The following is a 20,523-nucleotide window of genomic DNA, read 5'->3' on the forward strand; positions in this document are numbered from 1 at the left end:
CATCAGCAAATTAACAATAAAACCATTGACTGCAGTATGAAGTAGTTTGCTTGTGTAGAGAGTGAGCTGTAAGCTTATTTGTTTAGTTGTTTGATTTATACCCCACTTTTCTGCTTAAGCTTGGATATCTGTGAGCAAATCTCATCTCAGCAATGAGTTTAGTAAACTGCCGTAGGTATGTTGCTAACTTTCAGCCTTTTCTCCTCACACTTACATTTGCCATTATGCAATATGAGGAAAGTAATACCCATGTACATAGCAGGGTACCTTTGAAGACTCCTGAGCTAATCTATGTAAAACATATTGAACACTCAAGAAGCAGTGCTCAGATAGGGGAAGGGACCTCTAGCATAATGCCAATGGCATTTACTGGTGCTGAGGTTTTTCTGCCACTAGCACAAGGTAATTTATGTTCCTGCTAGTGTCTGATTGGGTATTATCCAATTGGAGGTTTTCCACATGGAAGCTTACATGTGAAACATACACGTGGATAGTCCAAGCCGGAATACCAAATGCACTTAGTTACGAGTAAGTCCCAGTGGAGCTTGCTTCTTAGCAGACATGTATAGGATTACTCTGTCAGATGCTTGTGATTGAACCTGGAATGAATTGTAAGAGCTATGGTGAAATGCAGATTCTAGTACACTTAGAAGTTTTTAATTGCTCAAGTAATGTATAGTAATTCTGTGTTTCAGCTCAAAATTCAGCAGTAAAATACAATACGTCAGTACTTTGGCAGAGCTCAGTGAACTCATTCCAATGGACTATGTAAATATCCCAGAAAGTATCATCAAGTAAGTGAAGAACATTCAGCAAGTAACAATGAAACAGTGTGAAACTAAAGGTTGACTTTCCAACCCAGCTCTCTGTTTATTTCTAATATTTTCAGAATATTTAAGATGTTGATGAGAAATGAAAATTGAAAACTTTAAATACAGAATCCTGAGCACATTAGAGAGGATTGGTATTCATTATGATTGATCAGGAATTAAAAACTCTGTTTCAAATTTCAGTTTTGAAATTCTCATGGTACAAAGTATCCAGGAATCAATAGCAAGGTTGTTGTTGCCCCACTAAGTTCTTTAGTATTGTCCATTAGGAAACTAGAAATGGGGAATATTCTTACTGTGATGCTCTTATCAACGTTGTATAAGATAGAGTAGATAGGTTGTTTATAGACTGTGGTGTGGATTTTTTTAATCTCATGGTAACTTGCAAATATTGAGAAATTTCTATTATTTCAAATTCATTTCCTTCAACAGTGCAACACTGTTACAGAGCAATTGGCATTTTTTATAAATGCTTATTTCAACATTATGCTGTCAGAAGTTGTCCTCTTCTCACCCTCTGCCACCCTGCTGCGGTTTGCCTCTAAAGGTCTAGCCCAAAAGAGGAACAAGCCCTGGATCAGAGGCCCACAGCTGCTTATTTTCCAAAATAAAAATGGCCAGTTTATGCACTTGTATTGTTTAAAGTGGATGTATTATAACATGCACTTCACCCTAACCATGAAGATTTAAACAAAGTGAATGTGCATTGTAGCAGAGTAAAACTGTGTTTAAAAGAGAGCATTTGTCCCTTACCACCTTTTATTAGAGGTGATGTAGCACTGAAGATAAGAACCTAAGCTGAGAACAAGAAGCTCCTGTTTCAAACCTTGTCTCTGCCATTATTTTAACTAGGTGGTGTTAGGCAAGCAACTATTTCTCACTCTGCCCCATTTTAATATAGGCTCAATGATACTGACATATCTTGCAGGTACAATATCTCTCAACTGTTCTGAATGTTCTAAAGTGTTACGTTAATGCTACAAAGTTTCAGGTATCTTTAACCTGGACAGGTGTGGTCCTCCTTGCACCTGTGTCATTCATAAAAGAAATGAGTGCTGGCAAAACAAAATAATTGATCTGAGATATGCAAACACATCAGATTTTAAATATAAGGTCAGTGAAAGATGACAGAAATTAAAAATAAGAAGCAGTAGCTTGAACTTATATTCTATTGTGCAAAAGCTTCCTGTTGGGAACACAGTATGGTGCAAAAGAATGATACCAAAAATATTTTGAATGTCACAAATCAGGATCGTCCAGTGCTATGTAAATCAAGTGTTGGGGAAGATTTTTTTCATCTAGTAAATCACTTGTCTAAATGAAAAGACTTGATGCAATTAAACATTCCAAGCATTCTGCAAAACCAGACACCTTTCTGTTCCTCCCCTGCCCCCACCACATTTCTCTCTTTGTAAAGTCCTCTGATTTATAACTTGTTAGTAGCTATATTGCACCACTGGAGAGACCTAGATTAAGAATGGCACTGTCTGTCTCTATCTTCCTTAACTGATTTTCCCCAGATACTTATGAGACTTGCTCAATGTTTTATAAACTAGCACCCTAAAAAGGGAGACCACACACTGTAAACAGTTAAAGAATTGGAAGTCCTCTCACAAAAAACAGAGACAGATTTCTCCATAGTAGTAAGCAGCATCCTAAAAGACTCCAGCTAAAGCCCAAGAAAATGCATCTGAGAAATAGGTATTTTCTTCACATTCCATCTAAAAATGATCAACAGAAACAGCATGAACCCAAAATGCTAGCTAGACTGGGTGAATATCCTAGAATTGATCACTGGGCTTTAGTTTGCTATAATCTCACTGGCACCCCAAGTAAAATAGAACTTTGTTAGCAGGGATTTTCACCACCATTATACAATAAAATACCCACATTTGATGAATGTGTGTCCTTTCAGATATGCTGATGGCATATATCTGCAAGGGTAAGCCTGACATCTCAGTTTGACTAGTCCTTGGACAATCAAATCAGTTTGAAAGAGTCAACTTATTGGATTACTCCTAATATGGTACACCATGCTCCTAAAAGCTCTAGCTGTGTGCATAAAGGCCCTATATCTGTACATGCACCACTGTTCTTATCAAAACACTGTCTTACCAACACATTTGTAGTCCATATAAGTACAATAGTGTGGAATGCAAATACAAATTTTAAGTCTGCTTCTATATAGATCTCCCTTGTTGGTCCAGGGAGCATTTTTCTGCTGGTGGTTGAAAATATAATTCACCAGCAGAGCTTTTCATGCACACCACATAGGAAAACTGGATTTTTGCCTGTTCAGGGGAATCACTCTCAGGTTTATGTAAGTATCACAGGAGAAGGGGCACAAAGGATATCTCAGAGTGTTTTTATTTTCTGCTGCCATATATCAGCTATTCTTCCACATTTAAATTGCTTGACACTGTGAATAGGTATTTATACTAGTATGAATAATTAATTTGGGATAAGTGTGTCAATTGGATATAATTTGACTTCATCTGTTTTTGTCCTTCACCCACTTTTCTCGAAAGGTATGATGAAGACAGATCCTTTCAGAGAAGAGTAAGGTAACGCTCTTGCTCTGCTGCAGCTTGTGCTGATGTTTCTAATGGAACTTCAGTTACGGGCTTCTGAGATCAGTAATTTTCAGCTGAAGACTGCTACACCAGAAATATTCTTGGCTTGGCTTGCTCTGCAGCTAAGCTTAATCTCTTCAGTCAAAGCATCCTTCTCAGCTATATACAGCATGTGTGTTGTTAGCTTTTATAAGTTTAAAGATAAGATAAATATGGCAAATACGAAATAAAGCTATTATTGGTACAGAACACTGAAAGCACGTACTTTGCCTGCTCTGCTCTGCACTTGCCCTGCTTCTGTCTTACGCTCTGCTTGCTTCTTCTTCTCCTTTACTTGTCCCTGAAACGTCAATAACTTTTACTCACACAGACTGGATGAAGAGCTGAGGGAGGCATCAGCAAAGTAAGCCAGTATTCTGGTAACCACTAGTCCTATATATTCTTACTTTAAAGGAAACAATCAGCAGTGCAATCCTATATACTTCTACTCAGGTGTAAGCCACATTGAATTCAATGGGACTTACTGATAGGAAAGTGTGCATGGGGTTGAATTGAATTACATGCAATTATCAGTCAATTCATATGTGCAGATGTTGTGGTTTAGTACTTTGGTTTAAAGCATCAGTTTTCATTCAGCTTTGACATTCAGGAAATTTAATATAATTACTCATCTAGTGAATGCCTGGTTCTGTGATATGGCATTTCAAGGGGTGCCATATTGACTTCCTACATCATCAATAAAACCACTTTACTCTGAAGTATTTTTACTGAAACCACTTCAGTGATTGATAATCACTAACACATCTCATATTCAAAACAGATTTACTTGAAAATGGATCCCATGGTTCATGATGAAACTTGCCTCTTAATTGAATGTATTCCATTGGCAGCTTCTTGCATGATCTGTTCCATGGACCTGTTACTTAAGATGTTTTATCCTTTTTTGAAGGAGTCATGTTGACCTTTATAAAACAAGCAAATATATTTAGATTGATTTATTCAGCTAAACTGGATTCTACTAAAACATCTGGCAAATTGGCTTCAAATAAAGACTTTGTGAAAAATGAGATGATTCTGCTGACATACTTTAAATCAGATTGGGCCTACTGAGGATCAGTAAAAATTATCCAGAGAATATAATCCTTCTGACCTCCAGGACTTTGCATATGTTGTCATTTTATTGCCAAGAACAATAGAGATGCATAACATGTTGTTGTCAGAAAGCCATATATCATTAGACTGGATATGGAAGACAACAGCTATCAACACTTATTTTGGAGAAAGTGGTTTGACTGTGCTTTGGCTGTCAATACAATTGCATGAGCTTTAGCAATTCCAAATGCAGCTTTGTTTCTTTGAAATTAAGTAATGATAGTATTATAGCATCTGTATGACCAAAGTGGCCACTGCAAAAAGCTTAGATATACTGCCAAACGATGACCACATGATGCAATGCTGAGCTCTGATTTCTAAAAATGGATCTGCTTTGAAAGGTGCATAGAATGGCTTGCACCAGTTTTGCTACAGTGGCATCCTATGCAAGACATGTGGAAGAAAGCCAGTCTGCTGTGCTGCCTATTGGTTGCAGTCCTATTACAAGAGATATGCAGTGGATAGATTGCATCCACAACACTGGCTTTATGATAGCTGTAAATCTTTATAATTGCATAGGGTCATCTGCCACAAATACATATTCTGCAACACATTTCTTAGGTTTTTGAAACAAATTAGCTAATTCCCAAGAGAGAGAAAAATGGTCACTGCTTTTTATTTCCTCTTACCTTCAGAGCGAGCTGTCTTTCAAATGAGCCAGAAATAACCTCAGTCCAGCAGGAGTAAGACTTTACTATTAATTATACCATTATGCCTGTGTATTATTTAGTGATCACACAGTGCAAGAGACATTGAAGAACTGGGTAAACTCCAGGTAGTCTCTTCTAGATCCATATTCTTAGATGCTTCTCTTTAGACTTCAGTTTAAGTTGTGTTCAAAGAAAAGCTAGTTTTGTAATGTAGCTCTCTAGTGTAAAAGCTTGGTAGCACACTTTAAGTGGCACACAGGATGAAAAATTTCCTTATAGCAGGCTAATTGGATAAATGTGTTAGTCTGTTATATCATTAACAGTTCAACACAGTGGACATGATCTGCAGCTTTGCACTACAGGAATATCATTTTTATTCTTCTGGAGTTTACCCAGCTTTCTTGTTGTTTGTCCCCTTGTACTTTTGTATCCATGCCAAAATCTTTCATCTAGTTGCATTTTCATTTGCCTCTGTTTGTGGTATGAATAGTAAGCGGCAAATGCTTTCATCAAAAAGCAGAAGTATTTTGCATGTTTTCAATTTTATTTTGGGGTTTAGAAAACATGTCTCTAAAAAAACCACACACAGAGAAAGAAACAGAAAGCACATCTTATTCTACACAATACAAAAGAGCCAATGGCATCATAGCTCCAGGGCAGGGTAAACCATGCTGCAATCCCATTGAAATCAATGGGACAAATAAGTAGTCATCACTAAGTTAAGACCCATTGATTTCAGTGGGATTGCAGAATGACTAAATTTTCCTGTTTGAGGCCCAATTTATTTATTTAGTACATTTATATGCCACCCCAACTCAATGACATTCATTGCATTGAAAGCAGGCTTTTGTGGAGAAGATACAGGTGGTCTCTATGTGTCTCTATGTAACTCTTTAGGAATGACTCAAGCACTGCTTGTAAGGAATAGGTATACCATTACTGGATGACATCATATCTTCTAGTAGCTCATAAATAAAGCACATAACAACTCAGAGGAGGAAATCTTTGCCTTTTCTTATGCATGGGCATCTTGAACCTACATTCTGCCATGCCCTTTATTTTACCATTGGGAAGTTATAAAGAAACAAACCCAACTTTATTTTGGTGTTGTAGGTTTATAGGAAACAACCTTTATACCTAAGTCAGATCATGAGTACATCTAGCTAACTGACTAAACTGTATCACCATCGTCATTATTACTCATCTGTTGCTTAAATTAAACCAAGTTACTTACAGAAATCAACAGGATGTGGTCTTGCCAAAAGGAACTAGCACTGAAAAGAGTGCCCAAAGGTCAAAATGAAAAATAACTCTATAATTCATACTTCTATAAAGATGTAATTTTACAGAAGTATAAAGATTTTATAGATGTATAAAATTTTATAAAGATGCAATTTATTGAGCATAGGGAATTTCGATTTCTCCATTTTAGTGTATAAAAATACAATAGAAAAACTAAAGAGAAGAAATTAACAGAAAAGGTAATTTTTAAGAAGTATATTTTTAGAAAAGAGAAAATTAGAATCGGCAATAAGGAAAAGAGAATTCCTATCTTAGGGAGAAATGAAAAAGGGCAATCCAAACACCATTATGAATAGATAAAAATAAAGGTTTAACTCAATTGAGGATGCAATCATACGTCACACTGCTACATTTCTTTAAAACCCTATTGTGGCTTAATGCAGCACAGAAGGGAAAGAAGTGAAGGGGCAATGCTGGAAATAATATGAGGGTGAGGAAGCTGGATACATCTTCAAAGAAACTCAGTAATCATCAGTGTAGTTCATTGTCCAGTAGAGGAGTGGCCCTTTTAGCTAAGAGTTAGGCAGGGCCCCACCTTCTTGGGTGGAAATGTGCCAGAGAGGCCAGATCTTGCACCAACAGTTAGATGGTAGCAGCAGATGAAAGAGAGTTCAGTGAACATACCACATGCACAAGAAATTATGTCAGAGTTGGTCTTCTGGTTACCATTTGCAGAAGTAGGAGGAGTGTTGAGTCATGCTTATGTCTGAATAGGCATCCGGTCAACAGCTGCTTTGGATAAGGAATGGAGGTGCTGGACTCTGGAATCTAACCAAGAGGTTGTGTATTCATGTAAGATTCATATCTCTGTGCAAACAGGAATAGGAATAAGAAACCTGAGGATGAAGAAACAGATGTAGTTATGGTCAACAGTGTGGGCATCTTTAAAGGTCACATTCATGGAATCTAAGATTGCTTCATTGTGGTCTCTGTGCATCACACATACAGGTGTTGTGCTTGCGCAGTGCCTGTATTCAGGAAGATTCTCTCAGCTAGTAACGGTTTTTGACAGGAACTCTGCTTCCCCACCCCCTTGTATAAATGGGCGGAGTCCGTGCCCTCTCGCCAAGATTTATTGATAAGTACTATCAATAGTGGATGTATATTATGAAGAGGAAGCAACGCTTGGAGATAAAGTACATGCTTTGCATGCAAAAGGTTCCAGCTTCTTCAGGTAGGGCTAGGAAAGAATTGTTCTTGAAATGCTGCAGAGCTTTTGTCACTCTGCATTGACAGTACCGGACTAGGTGCACTAAGGGTCTAACACTATCTAAGGCAGCTTCCTAGATTTCTGCATTATCTCCATGAGCACAGGTAGTATGCTGCTGAATACCAGTTGCTTGATAACACAAGCAGGAAAGTGCTGTTGCTTCCGCGTTCACTTGTGAACTTCCCAGGAGTATCTGGTTTGCCACTGTGTTAAGAGAACGCTGGACAAGATAGGCCTCTGATCTGAACTGGCATAGTCTTCCTTACATTCTTAAGGCATTCAGAATCCATTTAAGGTCTTTTTGTAGCACCTTGAAGACTAACATTAGGAGATGCCTTCCCATGTGCTCACTAGATCCCAGTTCATCCAATGTGTAATGTGATATCCTCACCACTTATAGGAAAGAATGTAAACAGTGGAGCCAAAAAGTCATGCTAAGCAAGAGAGATAGTCTGCCCTTATCAAACACTTGTCAGGTTGCAATGCACAGTTGTCAGTCACAAGTTGCCTAGCCCTATATTGGAAGAAATGCAGTAACTGAATCCTTTTCAGCTGTGCTGATATAAACTGTAAATGAATTCTAAAATAATTATCACCAGATATGCATAATCACAATGAAACTAGCATGCTCTTGTAGGAACCTGGCCATTCTTGCCCCTGTGTATTAGGAGTTGTATACCTGTGATCTCACTGAGTACATTTACATGGATGCTGGCATTTTTATACACCAGCCATCAAAATACTACCTAATCTTTTAAGTTAGGGACCTTACTTTGAATTGTTGCATCTTTTACTTTGACTGCATGTTTGTATCCTCAGTCCCTGGCATGATTGGGCCATAACTTTAAAAGATGGAAAAGGTCAAGGAAGCATAACTTTATGGAAGGGAAGCATGTTCATGGAGTACATAAAATAGTCAGAAAGTGTCTGAAGCAGTTGTGCTGTTAAAGCTAAGAATGTTGTGTGTGAGCAGTAGGCAACCACCACTGAGATGTGTGCTCACCACTGCTCTTTAAAGGAAGTCCTAGATGGATCCCTGCATCACAATCAGTGTATGCTGTACTGAATTATTTTTTCCTTTCCTTTCTTTAAAGCATTGACATGAAGCAGAAGGGAAATCTCTAATTTCCTTGGTAAGCTGAAGAAAAGAATTTTCATAGTTTGATGTGCCCAGGTCTTGAGGATGGGGACAATTTTGGCTTCTCCTTTGAGTGCAGTCCTCCGGGATCATCTCGTCCTTGAGCCTTTTTTTACAATCATTTCCGTGAAGTCTGTCTGTGCAAGAAGAGTTCCTGGTAAATTGCAACCTTCATTTTCTGATCTCTCAGCACTTACTGAGATTCAAAAAAGCGGGGGATACTACTGCCATTGGGTAGGCAGTGATGTTTCAATCATGGCTTGGTGTATTATTATCTTCAGGAGTGTTAGTGCAATAAGGAAAGCTCCTTCGTTATGGCTTTTAAAATTCCCAGTTATTTTGCCATCAGCGTGCCTCCTCTGTGATTTTTCTGGTTTGATTTGTTGTTCTGTTACGTCTTCAGCATATTATCATATCTGTGCCTACCTAAACTAGAGAAGTTAACTTCCAATATAGCAATATTGAGTTAGGTTTTTTTTACACATGTGTCTCAGTCCAGTGTCTCTAGTGCACAGTTAAGGGGCTCCAATCAGCGTACAGAATTCTGTAAAAGGAGAGACTCAGAATGCTCCCTCCTTTGCTTTCTGAGTGTCTGAACAAGGAGTATTTCTTAAGGCTGGGTGGCTAAACGAGTCCAACTCCCATGGCTCTCCACATATGTTTCAAAGCCTTCACAAATCCTGTTTTGCCACTGTTAGCTATCATTCTACTACTTTGTTCCCAAAACATCTCAGTATATATCTTGGTATGTAAGTTTTTTTCACCATCTCCAAATCACAGACTGTGTTCAATTCGGCGCATGATAAGTACTGTGCTGTGAACAGAGTAATTTTCCTTAGCTGTGTGGAAGCATTTGTCATTGAGAAATACGTTTCCGGATGCTTGCAGAAAACCTAGTGAGGGGGAACACTCAACCATGAGAACATGTGCAGACAACAACAATGGGATTTGAAACTGAAATGCTTCTTTAATATGGGGTGGGGGAACTTGTGGGTCCTCCAGAGATTTTAGCCTGCAAGTCCTATCAGCCAAAGCCGTCCAAGACTTCTAGAGGGCCAGAAGTTACCAACTGCTGCTGTGAGAGATAAAGTACAAACGAAGAAGGCCAGAACATATACTGAAACATCAACACTGCAAGAGAGAATGAAGGTTCTGCTTAAAATTTGTTTCTCTTCCAATAGAGAGCATCAATAATTCTTGGATCAGCACCTTTTGCTAATTAGAATACCATGCAGTGATAGCACTGTAGTGAGGAAGACAATCTGAAATGTGCTAGATTTTCAAATGGTGGTGATAATGAGTCCATGAGTTGTGTGAAGATTATTTAATCAAAAGTGCAATGCCAACAGACATAACCAATATTAGATAGACTTACTATGCATAAAAACTCACTAAGTTGCCCATTTCTACTATACTGCATAGAGATGGTTTGCAGCAGCTACAATTCAGTGGTGTCTGGTACCATTGTGGCTAGCCATCATTAGACATAAAGCATCTCTATGATAGGGAGGGGTGGGAGTGGAGAGATCTTTGGCCCTGTGCTCTCCACTCACACATTATTCACATTCACCTTTAACAAAAGTTCATAAGGAAGGCTTCCACTTAACTATTCAACAAGTGCGTTGATTGGTGAGAGGAAGGGAAGGAGAAAAAAGAAAACTGGAGCCTTCTGAACCCCAACATTGAACCTGCCATTGCTGGACAAGGTAGTTTTTAACCTCCATTTTAATATTAACCTGAATCTCCCTCCCTCCCTCCCTCATAGAATTGCAGTGATTTCTTTAATGTTGCAGAAAGTAAAGAAATTCTCTAGGGGATACTAAATATCTTCCTGTTAGTTTGATTTCTGAAATAAGAAGCAAATTTTACATGTGCACAGCATGGTTGTGCCCTAGACTACAGATAATTTGCTTTGCACATGGAAACCTTTGATAATGGAATCAATGAGGTCTGTGTAGCTGCATCCCATCAACTCCATACCTGTCCATACCCCTCAGGACTAGAAGCAAAGTTTTGCTTCCTCCAATGGAAGTCTTTTTGTGAAGGGGAAGCTTCTGGATCCAATTCAACAGCTTAGGTTGGTTGCATTTTTCAAAAGGCTTTGAAATAGGCTTTGTCACAGAAAAAAAATGAGAAGAAATTATTTTTAGTAAAATGTCAGATTACAAACATGGATTTTTTTTTTTTTAGAATTGGTATATCTTGTGTAGCTGTTAACAGCCACAACTGAAATGAGGCAATGGGGTCACTCCAGTAGCTTCTTGCCTACCTCTGTTGAATTACATCTTCTCATACCTTAAATTAGGCTGTAAACAGACAGACAGATAAATCTTGAACTTGGGCTGTGTTGCTCTTTGTTTTTTGCAGATCATTTTCAGTTTTCTCCACCCATGCCACTTTGCAGTGCATTTGACAAACGTTCTAGTCAGCAAAAGAAATGCTAATTCAGTTACCAGTTTTGCCTCTTCCCCTTGCTTTTAGTATGCTTCTTTGTCCTTTAGTTTTTTTAAAAAAACTGTTTAAAGCACAGCATTAATGTTTAGAATCATGTATATTCATCCAATATGTAATTTGTATTGCATATAAATCAGTTCTTAAACTATTTTTAAAGTTTCCTATTTTAGAAAGAGAGGCTCGTGTGTGTATGTGCGCGCAGGACTGTTTTTTGCTGCAAACAGGAAACAATTTCCGTGTGATTGGGGCTAAAGAAACAGCACTACATGTGTACAAAACAATGCAGAAACTTTCCCATTGTTTTCAGTATTTAGGTTAGGCATGCCAATATTCAGCTTTAAAATTATACCTTACAGATAACACATAAAAAACCATGTGATATCAACTTCTGGGAGTGCCATTTTGTTCTGTTGTGGAGGGGTGTATAGTTCTTTTAACACTTCCCTGTTACCATGCAATGTTTTGGCACGTTATTGGATCAGATGTTGCAAAAGTTCTCTGAAGCAATTTCTTCCAGTCCTGGAATAACACCATGCGGACTTGTTTCTTGTTTTATGTCATTTTTGCACTACTTCACAATATGTCCTTAATATAATTTTGAAGTTGTGTGTCTTGTGTCAGTGCTAATCCTGTGAACTTCTGAGCACCAATTTCAATGGAACAGTGGATTCCAAATTAGCACCGGTGTAATTCATGCCTTCTTTGCGAACTTGGGTAGGCAGAAGGTAAATCTGACAGTAGATTTTAGACTTCAGCTCCTAACACTTTTGATCATTGAAGGGGCTTCTAGGAGTTGGTCCAAAACATCTGGAGATCTACCTTCTGCTCACCTGTGTTAGATATTTGAGGAAGCTAAGATTGTTCTAAGTCTGAATTTCCCCATGTGTCCAATAGCATGAACTCATGTCCTTAGCCTATGCAACCTGGAACAACATTGATACTAGTCTTTTGCCCTTATCCCAAATACAAATACTCATGTGTACTCATCTCTGAAATATTTGTTCAAGCATTTGTACAAGCATTTGTACAAGCATTCTGAAGGATCAGCTACTTGCACATTTGCCATGGAGGTGTCCTTTCACAAGATCCTTTTGTCACATAGATATTCATTAAAAAGAAAAGAAACCTTGCCATTATTCTTCTACCTCAAAACATGTGAATTCATCCCCAGGGCCTCCCTTGAGTAGTACTTGATTCCTACTTCAATTCTCTTTTGAGAACTTGAGGAGGATGTGCAGCATTCACACAATTTGATATGTCTATACTGAAGCTGGTACTTTGTATTCAGTGTCAATGCTTCTATTAATGCAGTACTAGTGATGGCATAATATTTAAGGAATCCTCATGGGAGAAGACAGTAGTAATGCAGGATTTCTTTGAACTCCTGTTTAATACTGTACCTGATCTTCTTATTCAGTCAGAAGCACCGAGTAAACGGATGCTTGTTGCTTGCAAAGCCATCCTTGTTCCATTAGTGGAGGGAGCAGTGCTTACACAGTTGTGTATACTTGGAGGTGCTTCTCCCTATTGAAGTGAATGGTCGCAAAGGCCCAACATGTGCACTAGAGCATCTGTAGAGCCCTGGACTGGGGCAGATATATAGAAGTTGCTTGTTTGTACTAAACTGCCAACTACCGTACTTTCTCTGTCTTGTTGAACAAATGGATCTGACAACTTTCTAGTGTCACACTGAATTATTATAATCTGAAAATGGTATTTTATTTGGGGAAATATTGTGAGAGTACTTAAATAGTATGTATTTATGACCTTTAAATACAAAAATGTGCTTTCAGAACATTGTAGGCACAGTCGAACATAGAGTTGGGTGCTCAGTAGCACTGATAAAAGTGACATGAACTGTGCACAACTCTTTGGTTGACAGTGGCCCTCAAGATTAACCTTTCAGAAAGGGTTGCGAAGACAGACAAACAGCATGGCCTGCTCTTATGCCTTTATCAGCAGCTTAATCTGCAGTATTCAACAGGTGAAGCTTTCAACTAGTGATAAACATTATCAGCTGCTAATTGCAAACTGCTCCTAAGGGCACAGATACAGGTGAGAGCTAAACATGGTCAACCTTAATTCAAAATATATTTCTCCAAAGTGGGAGTTGTTCTTCTGTGTTGTGACTTTGGCTTTTTGTCACCTTGAGTCAAAGGGAAACCCCACTATGTTCAGTGGGGCTTATTCCATGGTACATGTGTTTGAGATTACAGCCCAATCCTATGAGCTAAGCACATCTAAGCTCATTGTTTTCAATGGATTGAAGCACATCTAATTCTGCATATGTTCAGGCCACACATTTCATAACTGAGTTACTGATGTATGAAATTTAAACAATCTTTCTTTTGTCAAATATTAGAACTTTTAAGGCTTGAACCCTGATAGTTGAAAAGTATATAAGACAGATGCCTTGTTAGAATAAAACTGGCTTTTCAGTGTGATGGTTTGTAGCATTTAAAGGAAAAAGAATTGGTTTTGCTCATGAATGTATATTTTTAGAATTTTCTTTTTCCCCCTTTTTTAAGGCTAAGTATGGAATTAACATATACTAATTGCTATTTTGAAAATGTCAGCAAAAAAGCCAAACTCCTTGTTTTTCTGTTTAAAAAGAAATATAATATTTACACATTTATGCTCATATATGGTTGGATCCAGATGTTACCTTGAAGGGCTCCTTCCATTTAGAGAAGGCTCCCAGTCTATCAGAGGAGCATGCTGATGAAAGGGGTATGGAAATACAGTTTTGGTCAACTCCCTTTTCAAGGCTGTCCTTTATTTTATTTTATTCTTCAAGAGGAATGTGTAACATCATTGTGGAGGATTCAGGTGTTTCACCTACAAATAAATAAAGCATTTCTGTTAATGTTCAAATGCTTCATTTTGTTACTGGGGAGAAAAAATAGTTCCCCCCTTCAGTATTTTAGTGGAATGATCAAAACATGTGGCTGGGCAAAACAATCATGTGTGCATGTGTGCGTGCATGTTAATCCATGATGGTTGTTCCACTACATTCAGATTCAAAGTCCCAGTGCCTCATCATCATCATCCACTTTTACTGTGCCAACCCTAAGCCCAGTGTAGCTTTGGACCAGTTTTTGGAATGTGCTGAAGAATTATGGGAATGGGATCCTAGCCTCACCAAACATCATCCCCTGCCATGGAATGGCAAAGTTCTGATCCCACCACCAGTAGTACAGCTACAATGGCAAAACCTTGCATCACCACACTGAGGAAGCTTCCAGTGACCCACTTCCTTCTCCTCTGCAGAAGGAAATGGGGGTTCACAGTTGAGGAAAAGATTAGCATGAGGATTTGAGTTTCAACAGAGAAAATGCTATAGTTGCTGTGACCCATAGACAAGAGAGTTTCAGAATGTGCTTGTTGATAACCATGAGATGCGTGTCAAGAAATGTCCATTTCCTTGTTTTCCAAATCAACCATGTATACATTCCTTGTGTTCCAAACTAGAAGGAAAATAGCCTTTATCACCCAAAGTAAGCAGAATAAGTAAGTCACATCTGTAATTTAACTGTTAACCAATCAGGATGAAGAGAACAGGCCAAGGATGTACAGTGTTACATTTCACATTGATCTTGATACTATCTTTTAATAATGTTAACCTCTTACATGCAAGATAATAAAAGCTTTCTAGTAGTGTACACAGACACACTGCATTAGTAACTATAGTTTTAGTATAAATTACTATAACTTAGTTTAAGTTAACTTCGCATAAAACTACTTTACTTTGAAAGGACCTCCAGGTTCAAACCAGAAAAGAGGCTTCAGCCTTTTCTGGAACTAATTTTGGAAGTCCCATGATAGCAGCATCTTCTGGTGCCTCAGATACCCTCCAAGGGAGCCTGGCAGACTTGCCTCATTCACACTAAAATCAGTAGGACTGAAAAGTGCTACACTTCAGTTGAATCAGGCCCTTTTACTGTGTATTGTACAATAGATTTGTTTCAACTTTTTTAGTGGCTGGACTCTCTGCTTGAACAAAGGCAGGCTGCCACCGCCAATTCACCACAAACTGTCAGGAAGGGATACTCTCTTCCTGTGCTAGTATTATATTGCTAATACTAGTAATAGAATATGGTTTCTGCCCATCTGGAAAGTCTGCAAAGAATTATTAATCATGTTCCATTCTGCTGACTAAATTGTGTAGACTAATCACAATTAAAGTAATATCATTGTAATATCATTGTATACTATTATATCTAAAATATATAAGAATCAGAAATAAAAATCCACTGAAATTAAATAATAAATCTTTCCATTCAGGTCAACTCATTTTCTTACAGAGAAATCTTATGAGTCATAACTCTCCATGACTTAAGAGTAAGTAGAATTTACTCTTAAGTGCATGAAGGATTGTAGTCATGCAGCCTGATCCAATGCAGAGTTTTGCACGCCTAAACCAGCCTTCTCCTGGAAACCCATTGGCACTCAACGGATTTAGTTCCTCAAGTTGCTTTGACACAGATGCTTCCTTTTCAGTAATCAATCATTGTACTGCAAGATGCAAGACCAAAACCTCTGGTACCAGATTTTTGAAGATGCTCTGTCTCTAGGGTTTCTACACCAAGAAGGGGATTGGACCTGGGTTGCAAGACCTCTTCCAATTCTATGGTTGGACACCAGCGATCCCCAAGCTGGCAGTAGAAGTGTTGGAATTCCCCCTGCCACCACCCAGTGCTGCAGTCCAACTCATCTGGGGAGCCCTGCTCCCTGCACTTTCAGTAGTACATTGGTTATTGAAGGAGAACAAATTCTAAGTGGCCTTTGGCCCATTCAAGTAATGCACCACAGCACTGATCTTATTGGTCAGCCAGCACACAGTAAATTCCCATGCCTGCACCAAGTCTGATCCAAGTAGAGGAATACACACGCTTCTAGGAAGGCCACTGAATATTTAAAATTCTAGTACAAATGTGCACTTTCTCCCCTGTGGACATACAAAAAACGAACCTGTTTGAATATGAACAAGAATGCCTTTGCTAAAAAAGAATTTGCAGCTGAACTTTGCAAATATAATTTTCTATCAGGAATGCAGTGGGGAGGAAGAGTGGGGAGGAAGGCACCATGTGGGAGATGGTAACACAGCTGTGTACGGGCTAATCTTTTGTTTGCACAAATCATACATTGGTAAAGAGACTCATTCTGCAACTGCTGCTGTATCTAACAAATAATCTTTAATATGCTAATTGCTTGTTATCTGTTGTAAATGAGCATGGGAAAACCTAACACAGGTGGGAGCTGAACATGCACATTCATAATCCTGGATTTTCATTTTCTACTCAAGGAAATTACACTTGGGATAAGCAGCTGCAAAAGAGGAGTGGACTCCTTGAATTGGTTTTACCCATGATAAGCAGCATGTGTCAAGCTCCTTACCTTACACTCCTGACAACAATATCCCACTTAGTAACTGGAAAACCTTATTGTAACGTACCTTGTGATGGACAGCTGTAAGCTTCCCACCGATGCTTATGCTAGAAGCAAGTCTCTGCAGGTTTATGCCATAATAAAGGTACTAGTCTAGGTTTTCAGGTGCTTGGTTTTGCTTTTGACAATAGCAGTAGACTTTGCTGTTCATGGGTCTGGGCACATAAGACATCCCTTCAACATTTGCCTTTTGCTTTCAATATAGATGAATTTCACTTGCTTGTATTGGAAGATACTTTATATGCCAGAGTATTAGTCCATCTAGGCAAGCACTACATACTCTGCCTGGCAGCCACATTTCAAGGTTTTCAGCAGAGGTCTTACTCTTTGTTTCCAGAAGTTCTTTTTAAATGGAAATAAGGATTGGACTTGTGACCCCATGCATGCAAAATATGATCTGCCAGTGGAGCCATAGCCCCTTTCTAGCAGCAGGAATATATTAGCTACTCAGGTTCGAGTGCAATCCTGTGCATGGTGTATGGGAAATGGCATTGGGAAATGGTTATATCGCAAGGAGACAGTTGATGTGACATAAATTCTTAGGTGCTTTATAGTGTAAGCCATCCAGTGATGAATTGTAATAGATGGGATAAAAAAATCCTAAGAAATAAATAACTCTTCTCCCATGCTGTGACTTTTGGTCTGGAAGGCGTAATGTTTAAGCAATATGCAGGTGTTATTTCTTTAAAAAAAAGTGTTACTTTGAAATGAGAAACGAGCTGTTATTTTGGAATGTGGGAGGACATTGGCAGCCTCAGACATATGAGGCTGGCCGCTGCCCCTTCACCTCAACTTATCTCAAGGGAGGGGCAAGACATCAGGTTGATAAAGTGAATTTACAAAGTGTTTAACCATGAGATCATCTTGGCCTTCCGGCACTGCAGGTTCAGAAGGCATGGGAGCGCCATAGCTGATGAGCCTTGACACAGACCTACGCTTTCTGTTACTGCCTTTCTGGGATTCCTGATGACAGAAATGGGCATTGGACAGGATTATTCAGCGGTAGCGGATGTTACATTATATCCTTTTTGCCGATTTACAGCTAAATGATACACACAGAATTATTCAGTTTTGTGAATAAACTGCTTAATCTTCATCTACTGGAGCCAAACAAAAGAACCATGTGCTTCCTAGCAAGACATATTTAAACAGAAAAAGTCTCATGAGTGGTTGGGGAATGCCTAGAGTTGTAGGACACTTTCTGCTGAAAAGTGCATAGGCGTGTACTCTTAGCTGAGAAAACCACACAGGGGATATTTCTTCTGGTTTATAGCCAGATTCCATCTCAGAGGTTAGGCTAACAGCATAATGCTCATGCAGATGTAAGTCCTATCTAGCAGAACAGGACTTGCTTCCTATCAGTATGGTTAGGATTGCAGCCTCAGAAAGCACCGTACGAGGACAGCTTTCATTTAGGTGTTTTTAAAGGTGCATTCTCAGTCTTTGTGCTAGAGGATGGCCTGTATGCTCTGATCCAGAATACGCGCTCTGGAGATAGAGCAATTCACCTTTGAGGAAACACTGCAGTATCTGACACTGCTTGGCTTAGGAAAAAGGCAAGTAAGGGGAGACATGAGAGGGTTCTGTATAATCATGTATGGAATGGAGGAGAGATTTTTTATCATAATACTTGAGTTCATACTTGGTGTGAGATTCAGGACTGATACAAGGAAATACTTCACACAGGAAATCATTAGATAATTCACTGCAATGTGAATTTTGATGGTGTTAAAAGGGACACTGGACAAATGCACAGAGGCTACTAGTCTGGATGCCAATATATTCTCCCTGCGGTATCAGGCTTTATGCCTGGGCACCAGTGGCAGGTAAACATGGACAGGAAGGTGCTGTTGCAGTCACATCCTGCCTATGGGCTTCCCATGGGCAGCTGGTTGGCCACTGTGTGCACAGAATGACTCTTGGTTAGATTTAGCGTGGTCCTTCTAGTGTCAAGGGCACTGGCCAGATGGGAGATCTGGGCTTGTTCTCCTGCTGAATTACAAGTCACCCCACCCAGGCCCTTCTTCACCCAACAGCAGCAATATTTTCCCTCAAGGAGGAACCCTCCTGCATTCTGGAGGACTGACATATGCTAGCAGGGTGAGAAAGCACATGAATTCAAGGCTCTCTCTCCCCACTCAAGATTTGCACAGAAGGAGCTGTTAGAAACATAGAAACAGAGTGAGTCAGAAGGGGCATCCCGGGGGATCCATGTGGATGTCCAGCCTTAGATAACGCTTCACTTCCTGAGGAAGCCTGCTTTAGTTTCTGCAAAGAATTACCTTTTGAGGGGCTCACTTCCAAGCAGCCAGACACACATGCACTCAAGCAAAAGTAAGAAGTGACTCTTCTGTTTGCAACAGGCAATGAAGACAAGTGTTTGTTTCATGCGTTGCTTTTCACCTTATACAAGCTGTAAATCAGAGGTCTCCAACTCAACTTACCTGGGGGCCGCTGGGCTGCATCAAATATTCCACCACCGTGGTGGTGGGCCGCTCATCTGGAGGCCGGCCCGGGCGCCGCTGGCGCTTTGAAGGCCGCAGCCCCCCCCCATGCCCCACCCGTCCCAGCAATTGGCCGGCGAGTTTGAGACCCCTGCTGTAAATGATGATGCATGCCTTTGATAGCCAGTCAGGTGGTAAAATAGGAACAATTGTGGCATACTTTCAAATATCCTGCAGAACCTTGGCTGTGGACAGCTGTACCGCTGTACCGCATCTAAATGTTTTGCGGATGGCCAATCCTGCATTTTCCCACATAGGCTGCATCTCAGGATGGCCTAACACCTGCTGCCTGCTAGCCTCTTTCTTCGTGTTCACAGAGCTCTCTGTAGTAGCAGGTTAACACTGCAACCTCAGAAGTCAGAATAGCTAGCAAAGGCATTATCTATTCTCAAGTTTAAGTACAATAGGGTGATTCACAGCATGATCCTATCTGAGTGTGCTCAGATAGTGCCTTGAATTTAACAGAATGCATTCTCTAGTTAGTAGGTTTAGGATTGCAAGCTAGAGGGAAGCATGAGCTAGCTAATCTGCATCAAGAAGATGAAAGCAGAGATGGATGGACCAGTAAATTTTGGAATGCATCAATGTTGCATGCATGCATTCATTCAAAAGTCCATTCTACCTTGTTTCCATATTAATATGAAGCATGTCTGATACCTCAGGGCACATAGGCTCCTACAGGGACTTTTGTGTATTATTTAATTAATTTATTTATTTATTTAAAACATTTCTATGCGCCCCCATTGCAACAAAGCCTCGGGGCGGCTCACAAAGAATACATAAAAACATACATAAATAATAATAATATAACAATTAAAAAAACATTTAAAAACCCCCAGTGCATTCTCAGCTAAAAAATTTTAAATCCTAATTAATTCAATAATTTAACAATTAAAATAAGTTTTAAATAAAAAGGTCTTAGCCTGGTGCCAAAAAACAAATAATGACGGCATCAGGCGGACCTCTCTGGGGAGCGAATTCCATAGATGGGGCGCCACCACAGAGAAAGCCCTCCTCCGGGTACTCACCCTCCTAATATTCACAGAGGGTTCCCGGAGAAGGGCATCCGTTGCTGATCTCAAGGGGCGGGAGGGCATATATGGGCGCAAGCGTTCCTTTAGATATCCAGGTCCCAAGCCGTTTAGGGCTTTATAGGTCATAACCAACACCTTGAATTGGGCCCGGACTTCAATCAGGAGCCAGTGGAGCTGATGGAGAACTGGGGTTATATGGGAACAATGCCCATTCCCCGTCAGCAGCCT

General features: G+C 39.6%; 1 protein-coding gene across 3 annotated transcripts in view; it reads left to right on the plus strand.

Moving 5' to 3' along the window:
• The window catches only part of LOC123031571 (protein prune homolog 2-like), a 45,702-nt gene extending 35,208 nt beyond the window's left edge, over nucleotides 1-10,494 (plus strand). The window contains exons 9-12 of one of the 3 annotated variants that reach the window (XM_044446714.1): nucleotides 696-794; nucleotides 3,774-3,806; nucleotides 5,191-5,238; nucleotides 8,812-10,494. In XM_044446714.1, the coding sequence (XP_044302649.1) occupies nucleotides 696-794; nucleotides 3,774-3,806; nucleotides 5,191-5,238; nucleotides 8,812-8,842 (211 nt within the window). In that variant the 3' untranslated portion in view covers nucleotides 8,843-10,494. Of the gene's footprint in view, nucleotides 1-695; nucleotides 795-3,358; nucleotides 3,731-3,773; nucleotides 3,807-5,190; nucleotides 5,239-8,811 lie in introns of those variants that run through there. The other 2 variants (XM_044446716.1, XM_044446715.1) reach the window with 2 other exon arrangements.
• Nucleotides 10,495-20,523: the final 10,029 nt, after the last annotated feature.

The sequence above is a fragment of the Varanus komodoensis genome, unplaced genomic scaffold (genome assembly GCF_004798865.1).
Source record: "Varanus komodoensis strain SLA01 unplaced genomic scaffold, ASM479886v1 scaffold5, whole genome shotgun sequence".
Lineage (NCBI taxonomy): Eukaryota > Metazoa > Chordata > Lepidosauria > Squamata > Varanidae > Varanus > Varanus komodoensis.